General features: G+C 45.5%; 1 protein-coding gene across 1 annotated transcript in view; it reads left to right on the top strand.

Moving 5' to 3' along the window:
* Window positions 1-18,401, top strand: part of SFRP5 (secreted frizzled related protein 5) — a 101,617-nt gene that overhangs the window by 48,027 nt on the left and 35,189 nt on the right. Inside the window, exon 2 of the mRNA XM_073595536.1 lies at window positions 5,327-5,404. Coding sequence (XP_073451637.1) covers window positions 5,327-5,404 — 78 coding nt within the window. The remainder of the gene's footprint in view (window positions 1-5,326; window positions 5,405-18,401) is intronic.

Below are 18,401 nucleotides of genomic sequence, written 5' to 3'. Positions count from 1 at the left end.
ACATGATCAATGTGCATCTTATGAATGACACCATGGGACTACATGATCAATGTGCATCTTATGAGTGACACCATGGGACTACATGATCAATGTACACCATGAGACTACATGATCAATGTGCATCTTATGAATGACACCATGGGACTACATGATCAATGTACATCATTATCAGGGGTCGCCATTGAGATCCGTCCCCATGCTCCAGGGGGGCCCATGTGGCACCTCTGTATGCCTGCATAGGAGGTTGGCGGGGGGCGGCTGCATATAGAGGAGCCAATCCCTCCATGTACCCGCTGAGTGCCCGCTTCTCCTCCTCTCCCTCCCGAAGACATTCAGCAGCTACTGGAAGGAAATAGAGGGCATTTGTTCCTCTACATGCCGCTCCCACTACCTCCCTATTGCTGTCCTGCTTCCCTGAGCTCCTGTGTGCTCCCCTGGCCCCGCCTGGCCCCGCCTGCAGCACTGACAGGTTTCCCCCCTCCCACCTCTCGCTGGCTGCTGTGGGGGATCTGTCAGGATTGGGAGCAGGGAGGGGGCTGGTAAATGTCTCATTTACTGGCCCCTTCCTTTTCAGTGATCGATACTGATTACCGATTCTGTTTTTTTTTTTTTCTTGTTTGTATGTTTTCTGTGTTTACTTTGCCTTAGTTTATGAATGAACAGGAAGCCTCTATACAAAAGCTATTCCTGGTCATGCATTCTGTGCGGCTGAAGCTATGGAGAAAGTGACTGATGAATCTGCCCTCAGTCCCTTTCTCTAACTCAAAAGTGAGACATCAGGGGTGTAAACCCCTGATATTGCTCCAAAGCCCCCCCCCCCAATGGGGGTCCTAAAAAAAAATTGTAAAAAATAATAAAAAATAGAGTTGTAAAAAAAAAAAAGTCAATAAATAAATAAATAAAACAAAAATTAAAAAACTGCTGACACCAGTGGCAGAGCTACCTTAGTTGCAAAGGTTGCACTTGCCACCCTGGGGGGGGACCCCAAGATGGCAGGAAGGTGGCCCTCTGTGTAATTAATGGTCCCACGATAGGAGTAAAGAGCCCCTGTCAGTGGGAAGAGCCCTGGTCCATGGGAAGGGCCCCGGTCAGTGGGAAGAGCCCTGGTCCATGGGAAGGGCCCCGGTCAGTGGGAAGAGCCCCTGTCAGTGGGAAGAGCCCCGGTCAGTGGGAAGGGCCCCTGTCAGTGGGAAGGGCCCCGGTCCGTGGGAAGGGCCCCGGTCAGTGGGAAGAGCCCCTGTCAGTGGGAAGAGCCCCGGTCAGTGGGAAGGGCCCCGGTCAGTGGGAAGGGCCCCTGTCAGTGGGAAGAGCCCGGGTCAGTGGGAAAGGCCCCGGTCAGTGGGAAGGGCCCTGGTCAGTGGGAAGAGCCCCTGTCAGTGGGAAGAGCCCCGGTCCGTGGGAAGGGCCCCGGTCAGTGGGAAGAGCCCCTGTCAGTGGGAAGAGCCCCGGTCAGTGGGAAGGGCCCTGGTCAGTGGGAAGGGCCCCTGTCAGTGGGAAGAGCCCCGGTCAGTGGGAAGGGCCCCGGTCTGTGGGAAGGGCCCCGGTCAGTGGGAAGGGCCCCTGTCAGTGGGTAGAGCCCCGGTCAGTGGGAAGGGCCCCGGTCCGTGGGAAGGGCCCCGGTCAGTGGGAAGGGCCCCTGTCAGTGGGAAGGGCCCCGGTCAGTGGGAAGGGCCTCGGTCTGTGGGAAGGGCCCCGGTCAGTGGGAAGGGCCCCGGTCAGTGGGAAGGGCCCCTGTCAGTGGGTAGAGCCCCAGTCAGTGGGAAGGGCCCCGGTCAGTGGGAAGGGCCCCTGTCAGTGGGAAGAGCCCCGGTCAGTGGGAAGGGCCCCGGTCTGTGGGAAGGGCCCCGGTCAGTGGGTAGAGCCCCGGTCAGTGGGAAGGGCCCCGGTCCGTGGGAAGGGCCCCGGTCAGTGGGAAGGGCCCCTGTCAGTGGGAAGGGCCCCGGTCAGTGGGAAGGGCCTCGGTCTGTGGGAAGGGCCCCGGTCAGTGGGAAGGGCCCCTGTCAGTGGGTAGAGCCCCGGTCAGTGGGAAGGGCCCCGGTCAGTGGGAAGGGCCCCTGTCAGTGGGAAGAGCCCCGGTCAGTGGAAAGGGCCCCGGTCAGTGGGAAGGGCCCCAGTCAGTGGGAAGGGCCCCTGTCAGTGGGAAGGGCCCCTGTCAGTGGGAAGAGCCCCGGTCAGTGGGAAGAGCCCCGGTCAGTGGGAAGGGCCCCGGTCCGTGGGAAGGGCCCCTGTCAGTGGGAAGAGCCCCGGTCAGTGGGAAGAGCCCCGGTCAGTGGGAAGGGCCCCGGTCAGTGGGAAGAGCCCCAGTCAGTGGGAAGGGCCCCGGTCAGTGGGAAGAGCCCAAGTCAGTGGGAAGGGCCCCGGTCAGTGGGAAGGGCCCCTGTCAATGGGAAGGGCCCTGAGTGCCGATTCACACTAGTGCCATGCCAGACATCACACGTCATTCACACCACATTGCTGTGCAGGTCACATACGATGTCTGTGCAATGCGGTTTCATCCATACAAGCGGTATGGCTGAAATTGCATCGCATTCGCACCAAAATGGTGGAGAACCCTTTTTTTGGTCCGCACTGGAAGCACACCCATGCGATCCGATTCCAGCACCATTTCACAGTCCGCCCTGCGATCTGCGAACCGATCTGCTACTACAAGAGCTCAGCAAGTTGGAACCTTTTGTTGAAGATTGGCGGTGCCGGCTGTACACCTCGGCATATTTGGCAGCCGTTCTAATGCTGCTACAACGATGTCCAAAATCTGATATCAGGAAAAATATTACAAGCTACTAAGAGCCAAGGTCATTATTACCACAAAAAAAAATAAAAAAACAATATATAGAAAGAATTAGCAAAAAATAATGAATTTAAGGGAGAAAAGGCCACTTATAATGTGCTGTTTCTATGAAACCTGTGGGTGATAAGAAACCACATCATAGCCTTTCCCTTCCCCCGGTAATCTCTGTGCCCCCCATGGTGGTCTTTCCTATATGTGCCTATTGTCTCTGGGTATGGTCCAAGAGGTGGATGATGTCCGACATCGCTGAGATCCGTCCTGATGGGACTAAAGAAGGTCGTACCCCTGTAGTCCTATAGGTGGCATCATCACGATGCAAGGTGTTTAAACAGTTGGGGGAGCTCCGTCCAGCGTCCGTCTATTGCTGTCCTCCCAGGACCCCACCCCCACCTCTCGTACATTGGGGGTACAGCTGATCACAGATCAGGGCAAAGAGCCAATCAAAGCAGCCCTTTACCATGTAATCAGCTGTATCCAATCACAGCTGAAGTCATGTAAACAAATTCCAATTATTGTCACAGCACATTTAAACTGATAATCAGGGCACTGATGATCAGTGCCAATCAGTGCCCATCATTGCTGCCCATCAGTGCCTTCTTATCAGTGCCTCCTCATCAGTGCCCATAAGTGCAGCTTCATCAGTGCCCATCAGTGTCGCCTCATCAGTGCCCATCAGTGCAGGTTCATCACTGCCAACCATCAGTGCCCATCACTGCCGCCTCATCAGTGCCCATAACTGCCGCCCATCAGTGCCTTCTTATCAGTGCCCATCAGTACAGCTTCATCAGTGCCCACTAGTGCAGCTTAATTGGCGCCCTTCAGTGACGCCTCATCAGTGCCCATTAGTGCAGCTTCATCAGTGCAGACTCATCATTGCCCATCAGTGTCGCCTCATCAGTGCCCATCAGTGTTGCCTCATCAGTGCCAATCAGTGCAGCCTCATCAGTGCCCATCAGTGTTGCCTCATCAGTGCCCATCAGTGCAGCCTCATCAGTGCCCATCAGTGCAGCTTTATCGGTACCCATCAGTGCCCATCAGTGTCGCTTCATCGGTGCCCATCAGTATCTTCTTATCAGTGCCTCCTCATCATCAGTGCCCATCAGTGCAGCCTCATCAGTGCCCATCAGTGTCGCATCATCAGTGCCCAACTCTGCCGCCCATCAGTGACCATCAGTGCAGCCTCATCAGTGTCGCCTCATCAGTGCCCATTAGTGCAGCCTCATTATGACCATCAGTGATGCCTCATCAGTGCCCATCAGTGCAAACTCATCATTGCCCATCAGTGTCACTTCATCAGTGGCAATCAGTGTTGCATCATAAGTGCCCATCAGTGTCGCATTATAAGTGCCCATCAGTGTCGCATCATCAGTGCCCACCAGTGTCGCCTCATCAGTGCTCAACTCTGCCGCCCATCAGTGACCATCAGTGCCCATCAGTGTCGCCTCATCAGTGCCCATTAGTGCAGCCTCATTATGACCATCAGTGATGCCTCATCATTGCCCATCAGTGTCACTTCATCAGTGCCAATCAGTGTCGCATCATCAGTTCCCACCAGTGTCGCCTCATCAGTCCCCATCACTGCCGTCTCATTAGTGCCCATCTGTGTTGCCTCATCAGTGCCCATCAGTGCCCATCAGTGAAGAAGATAAATTATTTATTTGCAAAATTTTATAACAGAAACAAAGAAAAGGATTTTTTTTTCAAAATTTTCGATTTTTTTCCCCAAATAAAGCTCTAATTCTCTCAAAAATGGTAAAAATTTTGAATGGGTACAAAAAGCCATGACTTGACTTACACTAAGTCCTCATTCTCACCGATGTGACAAGTCGCACCCTATTGTCGGCAACGGAACTGTTCAAACCGATGTGACGCCGACTTTGTGGTGCCGCACTGATTAGAAAAAAGTCGTTCCTGCACTACTTTTTGGCGATTTTCAGGTGCGACCTTCATGGACATCTGTGCATGAAGCCGCTCAGATGTCGGCCAAGTCGCACCTGAAAATCACAACTGACATGCGGCTTTGAAAAACGTGCGATTTCAAGTGACGTCGCACAATTTTAAAAGCCGCATTCGGTGTGAACCAGGGCTGAGAATGCTACGAAAGTATCAAAGTACCTATTAGGATCACCAGAAACAAAAAAAAGAAAGAAAAAAAAAAACAAAACGTTTTAAACTTTTTTTTTTTTTTACTTTTCCCGGCTGGATTTCCCGTGAAGTCGCAGGGGTTAGCGGTAAGCGGGGGGGGGGGGGGGGTGATCCGGCACAGCTCTGGTCTCCTGCGGATACATGAAATAAATTGATCTGCGATAGGCGGTTGGGAGTGTGTGTGTGCCGGGGGGCCTGTGCCAGGCATTATGTGTAAATGACGGCTAATAAATACATTCCGCAGCCGGCCCCCGCCATCCGCGCCAATTCTTCTTCCAGCCGAAACCCGCAGCACAGATCTGCCATTTGTACAGCAAAAATTAAAAAAAAACAGGCCGAGTCTTGTAAACATTCCGCAGTCCCACATTCATGATACATTGTTCTCTCTTACAGTAACCAAGATCTGCACTCAGTGTGAAATCGAGCAAAAATCCGAGACCATGCGGGTCCAGTACTGCGCCAGCGACTTCGGTAAGTCTCCTGATGTACGGCGTTCATTAGATTGTGTCACGCAGACCGGAAAATAAATATACGCTTTTGTTTAAAGAAAAGAAAAAAATAAAGTGTATGTTCACTTTTTAAATTATTAACGTAACAACCCATGATGCGTTTTCTATCATATCATGTATTTGATACAATGTATCGTCATCTCAGGATTAAGGAAATGCTCCCTCTAGTGGCCATCTGTCTCACAAAGCAAGGAAGTTATTTTTCTATACACATTAATATATGTTTTAAAAAATTCATTATTTTAGGCCTGAAGATTAGTTGAAACCCCCACAAACTTTTTTTTTTTAAAAAGCAAAGACCCTGGAGAATAAAATATTGGTAGTTCCACCTTTTTATTTGATATTCCATATTGTCAACTCGGGATTAGGAAATGCTCCCTCTAGTGGCCGTCACTCTGCTACAAAGCAAGGAAGCTATTTTTTCACACATATTTAAAAAATATGAAGATTAGTTGAAACCCCCAAACAATGTAAACATTTTCTGAAAGCAGAGACCCCGGAGAATAAAAATAATGGTAGTTCCAAATTTTTATTGGATAGGCCATATTGTCATTGCAGGATTAGGAAATGCTCCCTCTAGTGGTCGTCTAGCATGGACGCTATTTTTGCACACGCTTCAAAAATTATTTTAGGCCTGAAGATTAGTTGAAACCCCATCCTTTTTTTTTTTTTTTAAAGCAAAGACCCTGTAGAATAAAATAGTGGTCCATATTGTCTCTCAGGATTAGGAAATGCTCCCTCTAATGGCCGTCTCTCTGCTACAAAGCAAGGAAGCAATTTTTCCACACATGTTTAAAAAATTAATTTTAGGCCTTAAGATTATTTGAAGCCCCCAAACAATGTATACATTTTCTGAAAGCAGAGACCCTGGAGAATATAATATTGGTAGTTGCATCTTTTTATCTGATATTCCATATTGTCTCTCAGGATTAGGAAATGCTCCCTCTAGTGGCTGTCTCTCTGCCAAATAAGCAAGGAAGCTATTTTTGCACATATGTTTAAAAAAACATAATTTTAGGCCTGAAGATTCGTTGAAACCCCCAAAACAATGTATACATTTTCTGAAAGCAGAGACCCTGGAGAATAAAATAATGGTAGTTTCACTTTTTTATTGGATATAGCATATTGTCATTGCAGGATTAGGAAATGCTCCCTCTAGTGGTCGTCTAGCATGGACGCTATTTTTGCATACGTTTCAAAAATCATTTTAGGCCTGAAGATTAGTTGAAACCCCCAAAAACTTTTTTTTTTTTTTTTTTTTTAAAGCAAAGACCCTGGAGAATAAAATAGTGGTAGTTTCACCTTTTTTATTTGATATTCCATATTGTCATCTCGGTATTACCTCTGGTGGTCGTCAACTCTTACAAAGCAAGGAAGCTATTTTTATACACGTTTAAAAAAAATCATTTCAGGCCTGCAGATTAGGCTGCGTGATACCTATTACCAAAGCCCCCCAACGGGGCTCCTAAAAATAAATAAATTAATAAAAAAAATTATTGTTAAAAAATGTAAAATAAATTAATAAAAAAATAAAATTGTAATAGTAAAAGTATTAATAAAAAGATAAATAAAATAAACTACTCACACCAATGTCTGTCATAATGACGCTGTCCACTTCCATATGTATATACACAGATTGAGCTTTGGGGTGCACACCCTAATGCAATAGGCTGCATAAATCTATGATATATATATATATATATATATGTGTGCCAGACCCCTGATATTTCACCAAAGACCCCCAAAGGGGCTCCTAAAAAAAAAAAAAAATTATTGTAAAAAAATGTAAAATAAATTAACAAAAAAATAAAATTGTAATAGTAAAAGTATTAATATAAAAAAAAAAAAAGAAAATTTCTTCCATATGTATATACACAGATTGAGCTTTGGGGTGCACACCCTAATGCAATAGGCTGCGTACAACTATAATATACACTGTATATGTAATTTTTAGATAGTAACAATGTATACATTTGCCTAGAACCTAGAGGACGCATTTTATTATGTGTTGGAATTCGACAGTTTTCATTTCCTAATAGAATCAAATCAGGAGATATCCATTACCATTTACCACCAAATGAAATCCCAATTTGTTCTGAACCCCCCCCTGCCCTCCCCCCCTATGATCCTCTCCCCCGTTATGATCCCCTCCCCGGTATGATCCCCTCCCCCCTATGATCCCCTCCCCCTGTATGATCCCCCCCCGGTATGATCCCCTCCCCCGGTATGATCCCCTCCCCCCTCTGATCCCCTCCCCCCTCTGATCCCCTCCCCCGTTATGATTCCCTCCCCCGGTATGATCCCCTCCCCCCTATGATCCCCTCCCCCGGTATGATCCCCTCCCCTGGTATGATCCCCTCCCCCCTATGATCCCCTCCCCCCTATGATCCCCTCCCCCGGTATGATCCCCTCCCCCCTATGATCCCCTCCCCCTATGATCCCCTCCCCCTGTATGATCCCCTTCCCCTGGTATGATCCCCTCCCCCCGGTATGATCCCCTCCCCCCTATGATCCCCTCCCCCCCTATGATCCCCTCCCCCTATGATCCCCTCCCCCGGTATGATCCCCTCCCCCAGTATAATCCCCTCCCCAATATGATCCCCTCCCCCCTATGATCCCCTCCCCCCTATGATCCCCTTCCCCCTATGATCCCCTCCCCCGGTATGATCCCCTCCCCCGGTATAATCCCCTCCCCAATATGATCCCCTCCCCCCTATGATCCCCTCCCCCGGTATGATTCCCTCCCCCGGTATAATCCCCTCCCCAATATGATCCCCTCCCCCCTATGATCCCCTCCCCCCTATGATCCCCTTCCCCCTATGATCCCCTCCCCCGGTATGATCCCCTCCCCCCTATGATCCCCTCCCCCGGTATAATCCCCTCCCCAATATGATCCCCTCCCCCCTATGATCCCCTCCCCCCTATGATCCCCTTCCCCCGGTATGATCCCCTCCCCTGGTATGATCCCCTCCCCCCTATGATCCCCTCCTCCCTATGATCCCCTCCCCCGGTATGATCCCCTCCCCCGGTATAATCCCCTCCCCAATATGATCCCCTCCCCCCTATGATCCCCTCCCCCCTATGATCCCCTTCCCCCGGTATGATCCCCTCCCCCGGTATGATCCCCTCCCCAATATGATCCCCTCCCCCCTATGATCCCCTCCCCCCTATGATCCCCTTCCCCCGGTATGATCCCCTCCCCCGGTATGATCCCCTCCCCCCTATGATCCCCTCCTTCCTATGATCCCCTCCCCAGTATGATTCCCTCCCCCGGTATGATCCCCTCCCCCGGTATGATCCCCTCCCCCGGTATGATCCCCTCCCCCGGTATGATCCCCCCCCCCCCGGTACAATAGCTGTGATGATATGTACAGATTTACACGTCGAAGCTCCAATGTTGGGTTGTTTTGGCCATGAAGGGGTTAAGTGGTTGATGAATCTCATGTAGATGAAAGGTGAACAATGGATCACGTCTTATAAGTCTCACGCTGAAATAAATCAATGAGACGAAAGCTCTGTGATTGGAGGGGATCATCGAGTGTCACATGAAATCTTTCGGAGGAGTCAGCGGCGAGACGGCGAGCGTTTTGTTTTTTGCTCCTCGAAGGCAGAATGTGACAGTTAGTAATGCGGTTCGTGTTGCAGCTCCACCGGCCCGGAGTTATGTGTGCGGATCGATGATAAAAATCAACAGACTTTCATTTCACCCGCCGACATCTACTGGAGGAACTAAAGGAAAAAAAAAAAAAAAAAAAGCGTGTTGTGCAAGATGACCGTCTGTTTCCAATCGGAGGGTCTCGGACCGTCCCCGGTGTGCTAAAGACGTGATTCAAAAAAATGATATATTTTTTTTTTTTGTCTGTTTGGCATCCAGAATCACCAAGTTGTGCCCCTCCAACAAATTCTGCCTTCAACCACCGTTAACCACTTAAGGACCGAGCCTCTTTCTGAGATTTGTTGTTTACAAGTTTTTTTTTTTTTTGCTAGAAAATGACTTAGAACCCCCAAACATTATACATTTTTTTCTCTAACACCCTAGAGAATAAAATGGCGGTTGTTGCAATACTTTCTGTCACACCGTATTTGCGCAGCGGTCTTACAAGCGCACTTTTTTTGGAAAAAATACACTTTTTAAAAAAAAAAAATAAGACAACAGTAAAGTTAGCCCAATTTTTTTTTTTTTTTTTTAATATTGTGAAAGATAATGTTACCCCAAGTAAATTGATGCCCAAAATGTCACGCTTCAAAATTGCACCCGCTCGTGGAATGGCGACAAACTTTTACCCTTAAAAAATCTCCATTGGCGACGTTTAAAAAAATTCTACCAGTTACATGTTTTGCAATACAGAGGAGGTCTAGGGCTAGAATTATTGCTCTCGCTCTACCGATCACGGCGATACCTCACATGTGTGGTTTGAACACCGTTTTCATATGCGGGCGCTGCTCACGTATGCGTTCACTTCTGCACGCGAGCTCGGCGGGACGGGGCGCGTTTAAAATTTTTTTTTTTTCTTATTTATTTTTACCTTTTATTTTTTATTTTTGCACTGTTTAAAAAAAAAAAAAATGTGTCACTTTTATTCCTATTACAAGGGATGTAAACATCCCTTGTAATAGAAAAAAAAAGCATGACAGGTCCTCTTAAATATGAGATCTGGGGTCCAAAAGACTTCAAATCTCATATTTACACTAAAATGCAATAAAAAAAAAGAAAAAAAAAATGTTGTCATTTAAAAAAATATTTTAAAAAAATGGCCCTTTAAGAGCTATGGGCGGAAGTGACGTTTTGACGTCGCTTCCGCCCTGCAATGTTATGGAGATGGGTGGGGGCCACCATCTTCCCCTCACTCATCTCCATACCCAGCAAGGGGTAACATCCGATCGCCTCCACCGCTGCCGACGCATCCGGTAAGCGGCGGAGGGCACCGGAGCGCAGCGGGAGGAGGGGGGCCCTCTCCCGCCGCTGATAAAAGGGATCCCGCGGCGAATACACCCCAGAGACCACTCTTATCAGAAAGCGGACCGCCCGCTGAAGAAGAGGAGACCGGGGTTATGGCAGCTAGCTGCTGCTATAACGATATTCCTCTTCAAAGTTAGGACGTATATCGGCGTGCGGTGGTCCTAAGGGGGTTAATACCGGGGTTATGGCAGCAGCTGGCCGTCATGACCCCAATATCTTTTTTTTTTTTTTTTTTTTTTTTTTTTAGTTAGGCGGTTGGCTTTCAGATAAAAGTGGTCCCAGCAGCGGATTCACCGCAAGATCACTTTTATAGGCTGCGGGAGAGGTGCCCCCACCACCACCATCACTTCCCGGTGGTTCTCGAGCTTACCGGAGCCGTCGGTAATCCTGGAACCGATCCGGCACGGCCGACGGCTAGGCAGGATGTCGAGTGAGGGCAAGATAGCCCCTCCCACTCAACTCTATGCCCTTGGAGGACCTAAGCGACGTCTGACGTCACTTCCGCCTCTCGGGCATAAAACAAAGGAATTTTTTTTTTTCCCTTAAAGGCAAAATCTCATTTTTTATTTATTTTTTGCTCTTCGGGCTGCATTCGCACTACAGCATTTGGAATCGCGGGATCTGCCCGCGATTTGACAGGGCCGAGGTGTGAATGACGAAACGCGGGACGCGCATTCGATATGAATGACACCTCAAATCGCTGTGACGTGATTGTCGTACGATAAAACGTGCTGCAATAGCGGCAAACCCGCCTCGCCGGGACACATGTACGCCCAAAAGTAGCTCTTGAATCGCGGGTTGCCGCGATTGCACCCGGATTTATCGCGCAGCCATCGCGGCAGACCCGCACAGCGATTTGAGGCGCCATTCACAAGAATGGCATCTCGAATGCGACTCCCGCGTTTTGTCGTTCACACCTCGGCGCTGTCAAATCGCGGACAGATCCGCGACAAATCTGCCCGGGATTTAAAACGCTGTAGTGTATTCACGGCCTTAAAAGGAAAAAAAAAAGAAAAGATTTTGCTTTTAAGGGAAAAAAAAAATCCTTTGTTTTATGCCCAAGAGGCGGAAGTGACATCAGAGGTCGCTTAGGTCCTCCAAGGGCATAGAGCTGAGTGGGGGGGCTAAAGGTAAATTAGAAATCTGGGGTTTCTTTTCTCAAAAAAGAGGACCTGTTATGCTTATTTCTATTACAAGGGGTGTTTACGTTCCTTAGGAAAAAAAGTGAGCAAAAATAAAAATAAAGGAGCAGTGTAAAAATAAAAAGTAAAAAAAAAAAAAGAAAGAAAAAAAAATTTTAGGCACCCCCATTCCTCTGCAATCTACTTTCTCCATGACAGGTGGTGCTCTTCCATGGCACTGATAAACAGGGTTCCTCTATGGCTTCCTGGGTCACTGGGGAAGCTATCCTATTGGATGCTGCCCCTCCCCCATGTGACTCTGGTGGCCATCTTGGATCAGACAGAGCTTATTTAGGGCCCTGGCTCCCAGTTTTGGCACATATTTGCGATTGGACGGTGAAGGGAAAGGCTCCCCGTCTGTTAGGGACAGAACTAGTGGTAGGGAAAGGTTCTTGTTAAGGAGAATAAGCATAGGGTTGGCTACTCCTGTGAACATCTTCCTGATTGGTCACAAGACAGCCAGGCTGCATTCTGCCCTCTTTACAGGCTCTGTTAGTCCAGCTGTGCATCGCTCCACCATCTTTGCTGAAAACCGCGAGTGCACCTGATTGGGCGGTTCCCCCCTCCGGTTTTGTTGTATCTGTTAATGCATTACTTAACCATTTACAGACCGGAAGATTTTCCCCCCTTAATGACCAGGCCATTTTTTGCGATACGGCACTGCGTCGCTTTAACTGACAATTGCGCGGTCGTGCGACGCTGTAACCGAACAAAATCTACGTCCTTTTTTTCCCACAAATAGAGCTTTCTTTTGGTGGTATTTGATCGCCTCTGCGATTTTTATCTTTTGCGCTATAAACAAAAAAAGAGCGTCAATTTTGAAAAAAAACAAAAAACAATATTTTTTACTTTTTGCTATAATAAATAGCCCGCATTTTTAAAAAGCAAAAACAAATGTCTTCCTCAGTTTAGGCCAATATGTATTCTTCGACATATTTCTGGTACAAAAAAAAATCGCAATAAGCATATATTGATTGGTTTGCGCAAAAGTTATAGCGTCTACAAAATAGAGGGTAGATCTATGACATTTTTATTATTTTTTTTTTTTACTAGTAATGGTGGCGATCTGAGATTTTTAGTGGGACTGCAACATTGCGGCGGACAGATCAGACACTTTTTTGGGACCATTGACATTCATACAGCGATCAGTGCTACAAAAATGCACTGATTACTGTGTAAATGTTACTGGCAGGGAAGGGGTTAACACTAGGGGGCGATCAAGGGGCTAAATGTGTTCCCTGGGAGGTGTTTCTAACTGTGGGGGGAAGGGGACTGACTAGAGGAGGAGAGAGATCGCTGTTCCTAATTACTAGGAACAGCAAATCTCTCTCTCCTCCCCTGTCAGAACGGGGATCTATCAGTTTACATTGACAGATCCCCATTCTGGCTCTTTTTCCCGCGAACGCGGATGGCCACACGCATTGGCTCCCCCCGCCGTGTAGCGCCTGCTATGGCTCTTAAAGGAGCCGACGTACACCTGCGGTGATTTGCGGGAACAAGCCGACCTGCCGCAGTATAATGACAGCGGCTGGTCGGCAAGCGGTTAATACGAGTCTCGATTGCACCTGACTGGATGAATGATTATTAGCTTTTATTTTGTTCCGACGGCATTTTTTTTTTTTTTTACTTTACAGGTATTAGCAATTACATTTGATATATTTAATACTGATTTGTATTAAAACTAAGCTTTTGTTGTTAGTTTTTTAGTGAATGTAATTAATCAGTATTCTGTATCCAACCCCCGTAGTGTTTAGCAATAGGAGGACATGGAGAAGGGGGGTCATTTACCACTCTGTATCTGCCCACATGTTTGACTCTATAGTCATGTAGACTGCACAGATACAATGCATCCAGAAAGTATTCACAGTGCTTCACTTTTTCCACATTTTGTTACAGAATGTTACAGCTTTATATCAAAATGGATTAAATTCATTATTTTCCTTAAAAGTCTACAAACAATCCACCATAATGACAACGTGAAAAAAGTTTGTTTGAATTTTTTGCAAATTTATTAAAAATAAAAAACAAAAAAAATCCCATGTACAGTACATAAGTATCACAGACTCCTCCCATGTACATAAGTATCACAGACTCCTCCCATGTACATAAGTCTCACAGGCTCCTCCCATGTACATAAGTATCACTGGCTCCTCCCATGTACATAAGTATCACAGGCTCCTCCAATGTACATAAGTATCACTGGCTCCTCCCATGTACATAAGTATCACTGGCTCCTCCCATGTACATAAGTATCACTGGCTCCTCCCATGTACATAAGTATCACAGGCTCCTCCCATGTACATAAGTATCACTGGCTCCTCCCATGTACATAAGTATCACAGGCTCCTCCCATGTACATAAGTATCACAGGCTCCTCCCATGTACACAAGTATCACAGGCTCCTCCCATGTACACAAGTATCACAGGCTCCTCCCATGTACACAAGTATCACAGGCTCCTCCCATGTACATAAGTATCACTGGCTCCTCCCATGTACATAAGTATCACAGGCTCCTCCATGTACATAAGTATCACTGGCTCCTCCCATGTACATAAGTATCACAGGCTCCTCCCATGTACATAAGTATCACAGGCTCCTCCCATGTACACAAGTATCACAGGCTCCTCCCATGTACACAAGTATCACAGGCTCCTCCCATGTACACAAATATCACAGGCTCCTCCCATGTACACAAGTATCACAGGCTCCTCTCATGTACATAAGTATCACAGGCTCCTCCCATGTACACAAGTATCACTGGCTCCTTCCATGTACATAAGTATCACAGGCTCCTCCCATGTACATAAGTATCACAGGCTCCTCCCATGTACATAAGTATCACAGGCTCCTCCCATGTACATAAGTATCACAGGCTCCTCCCATGTACAGAAGTATCACAGGCTCCTCCCATGTACATAAGTACCACAGACTCCTCCCATGTACATAAGTATCACAGACTCCTCCCATGTACATAAGTATCACAGACTCCTCCCATGTACATAAGTATCACAGGCTCCTCCCATGTACATAAGTATCACATCCTCCTCCCATGTACATAAGTATCACAGGCTCCTCCCATGTACATAAGTATCACAGGCTCCTCCCATGTACATAAGTATCACAGGCTCCTCCCATGTACAGAAGTATCACAGGCTCCTCCATGTACATAAGTACCACAGACTCCTCCCATGTACATAAGTATCACAGACTCCTCCCATGTACATAAGTATCACAGACTCCTCCCATGTACATAAGTATCACAGGCTCCTCCCATGTACATAAGTATCTCAGGCTCCCCCCATGACACTCAGAATTGAGCTCAGGTGCCTCCTGTTTCCACTGATCATTCCTTGAGATGTTCCTACAACTTGATTGGAGTCCACCTGCGGTAATTCAGGTGATTGGACATGATTTGGAAAGGCGCACACCCGTCTATAAAAGGTCCCACAGTTATCAGTGCATGTCAGAGCACAAACCAAGCCATGAAGTCCAAGGAATTGTCTGTAGACCTCCGAGACAGGATTGTATGGAGGCACAGATCTTCAATGCTGAAGAAACATTTCTGCAGCATTGAAGGTCCCAATTGGCACAGTGGCCTCCATCATCTGTAATGGCCTCCAGCATCAGTAGAGGACACCAGCTGGTCTACACAATCTCAGCCTACAGTGGGGACACAGAGAAGATGGGAGGGACAGCTGAAGGCAGGATTAACCAGGAATATTTCACTCTACGCAAAAAAAAAGGCTTTAGTGGCCTTTGTGAGTATGCGCACACATGTGCACTGGGATATGCTGATGCACGCACACATGTGCCCTCGGATATGCTGACGCACGCACACATGTGCACTCGGATATGCAGACGCACGCACACATGTGCCCTCGGATATGCTGACGCACGCACACATGTGCACTCGGATATGCTGACGCACGCACACATGTGCACTCGGATATGCTGACGCACGCACACATGTGCACTCGGATATGCTGACGCACGCACACATGTGCACTCGGATATGCTGACGCACGCACACATGTGCACTTGGATATGCTGACGCACGCACACATGTGCACTCGGATATGCTGACGCACGCACACATGTGCACTCGGATATGCTGACGCACGCACACATGTGCACTCGGATATGCTGACGCACGCACACATGTGCACTTGGATATGCTGACTGCACGCACACATGTGCACTCGGATATGCTGACGCACGCACACATGTGCACTCGGATATGCTGACGCACGCACACATGTGCCCTCGGATATGCTGATGCACGCACACATGTGCACTCGGATATGCTGACGCACGCACACATGTGCACTTGGATATGCTGACGCACTGCACACATGTGCACTCGGATATGCTGACGCACGCACACATGTGCATATAGGCCGAGGCATGCTCAAGTGTACATGAACGGCCTCAAGCAAATCATAAACTATGAAGTGCCATTTGCCTAGACGTGCTTGTGAGAGCGGGGGAGGGGAATCAAGCAACATTTTTTCTCTCGAAAGGCAAGCAATGCAATTTGCAAATGTTAGGGATTAAATGCCTTCAGATCTTCAATTCCAAATGATATTTATATGAATGGAGAAATCCCCGAGCTGAACATCCAATTCTTCATCTGGAGAGACAAGTTACATGAGCGTCTAAGAAGCCAGCGGTTATCCCTCCAAGCTAATCACGGCAACAGTTCTCATAGATCACATTGTATTCCCGAGCTTCCATCCAGAGCTTCGCTCCAAGGAAAAAGATTTCACAATGGAAGAGACACATCCTATTCTTCTTTTATCTTAAAATAGATTTTTTTTTTAAATGGGGGGATCTAGTAATGGATTCTTAATCGGTAGGAAAACATGACTTCCCATGACACCGGCCTCTGGGTAATATCTTCATTCAATGACTTCACTGGATTAGGTAGAATGAAAAAAAGAAGACAGATTACAAAAAAACAAAATAGAAAAAAAAAACAAAAACCTGTTGGCTAGCAACGAAAAAGTATGATTTAAACAAAAACATATCTGTAGCCGGAGGTGTAATATTGCACAACGCACGGCGCGGTGTTTGTATGACACGGGCTGTGTACTGCGGAGGAATGTGCGACTTTATTTTGTTTAAGATGCTGGCCAACGCGTTTGGCTCCAAATACTGGATTTCATTCATCGGGCTGACTATAAGTTTAGTAAATAATAATTATTAGAGCATAAACAGAATACTGGCATGGGTGACTATATTACCCTAAATCACAGGACAAAATTAGTTTTTTATAGACTAGTATATATACTAAAAAAATATATATATTAGTATATATACTAGTCTATAAAAAAACTAATTTTCTACTGTGATTTAGGGTAATATAATCACCTATGCCAAGTATTCTCATATGCTCTAATATATATACTGTATATATTATATATATATATATATATATATATATATATATATATATATATAATTGTTTACTTTAGTATGTATACTATATACTATTCTATATAAAATAGTGTGTATATATATATATATATATATATATATGTATGTATGTGTGTGTGTGTGTGTATATATATATATATGTATGTATGTGTGTGTGTGTGTGTATATATATATATATGTATGTATGTGTGTGTGTGTGTGTGTATATATATATATATAATATTTTTTTTTTTTTTTGTATATGTACTAGTCTATAAAAAAAACTAATTTTGTCCTGTGATTTAGGGGTAATATAATCACCCATGCCAAGTATTCTGTTTATGCTTTAATAATTAATATTTACTAAACTTTATAGTCAGCCTGATGAATGATATATATTAGGCATGTGCAATTCGTTTCGTTCCGAATTCGTTTTTAACAAATTTCGACAAATTCGTTAATTCGGGAATATCCGAAATAACGAAAACCCGTTTAACGAATTTTTTCCGAATATTCGTAAATTCGATAAAATTGGACATTCGTAAATTCGGGCATTCGAACATTCGTACATTCGCAATTTACATTCGTACATTCGTGCATTCGTACATTAGTAAATTAGTGAATTCTTAAATTTGTAAATTCGAAAATTCGGAAATCTGAAATAATAGTTAACTAATAATAACTTAACTATTAGTAATTACTAGTAACTTTTAATTTATAGGTATTGTAATTTCCTTTTAAATTTGGCTGTTAAGTGAACGTAACACATACAAATTTATCCGAAGTTATGAATGATCCGAAAAAACGTAATGGAACGTAATGAATTAATAATAATAAATAACAATAATAATAATAACAACGTTTTATTATTATTATTGATTATTAATTTGTTCCGTTCCATTTGTTTAGATGCAGCATTCGTTTTGGATAATTCGTAACTTCGGTTAAATTTGTATTTGTTACGTTCACTGACAGTCAAGTTTGAAAGGAAATTACAATACCTATAATTTAATAGTTAGTTACTATTTCAGATTTTTGAATTTTCGGGTTTTTGGATTTTCAAACTTCGAATTTACAAATTTCCGAATTTTCTAATTTACAAATGTACGATTTTAGGAATGTATGAATTTACGAATGTACAAATGTAAAAATGTACGAATGTATGAATGAACGAATGTATGAATGAACGAATGTACGAATCGCGATCATAACGAATGACCCGAAAAACGAAAAAAATAATAAACTAATGAAACGAAAACGAAAATAAACGAATTTTTTTGGTTGTGCACATGTCTAATATATATATATATACAGTATTTCACAAAAGGGAGTACACCCCTCACATTTTTGTTAATACTAAGTAATACTAAGTAACTAAGTACAAATACTAAGCTATAACATA

Source organism: Aquarana catesbeiana, linkage group LG08, assembly GCF_042186555.1.
Source record: "Aquarana catesbeiana isolate 2022-GZ linkage group LG08, ASM4218655v1, whole genome shotgun sequence".
NCBI classification, from domain to species: Eukaryota; Metazoa; Chordata; class Amphibia; order Anura; family Ranidae; genus Aquarana; species Aquarana catesbeiana.
The sequence above is the reverse complement of the archived record's forward strand: the minus strand, read 5'-3'. Positions and strand labels throughout refer to the sequence as shown.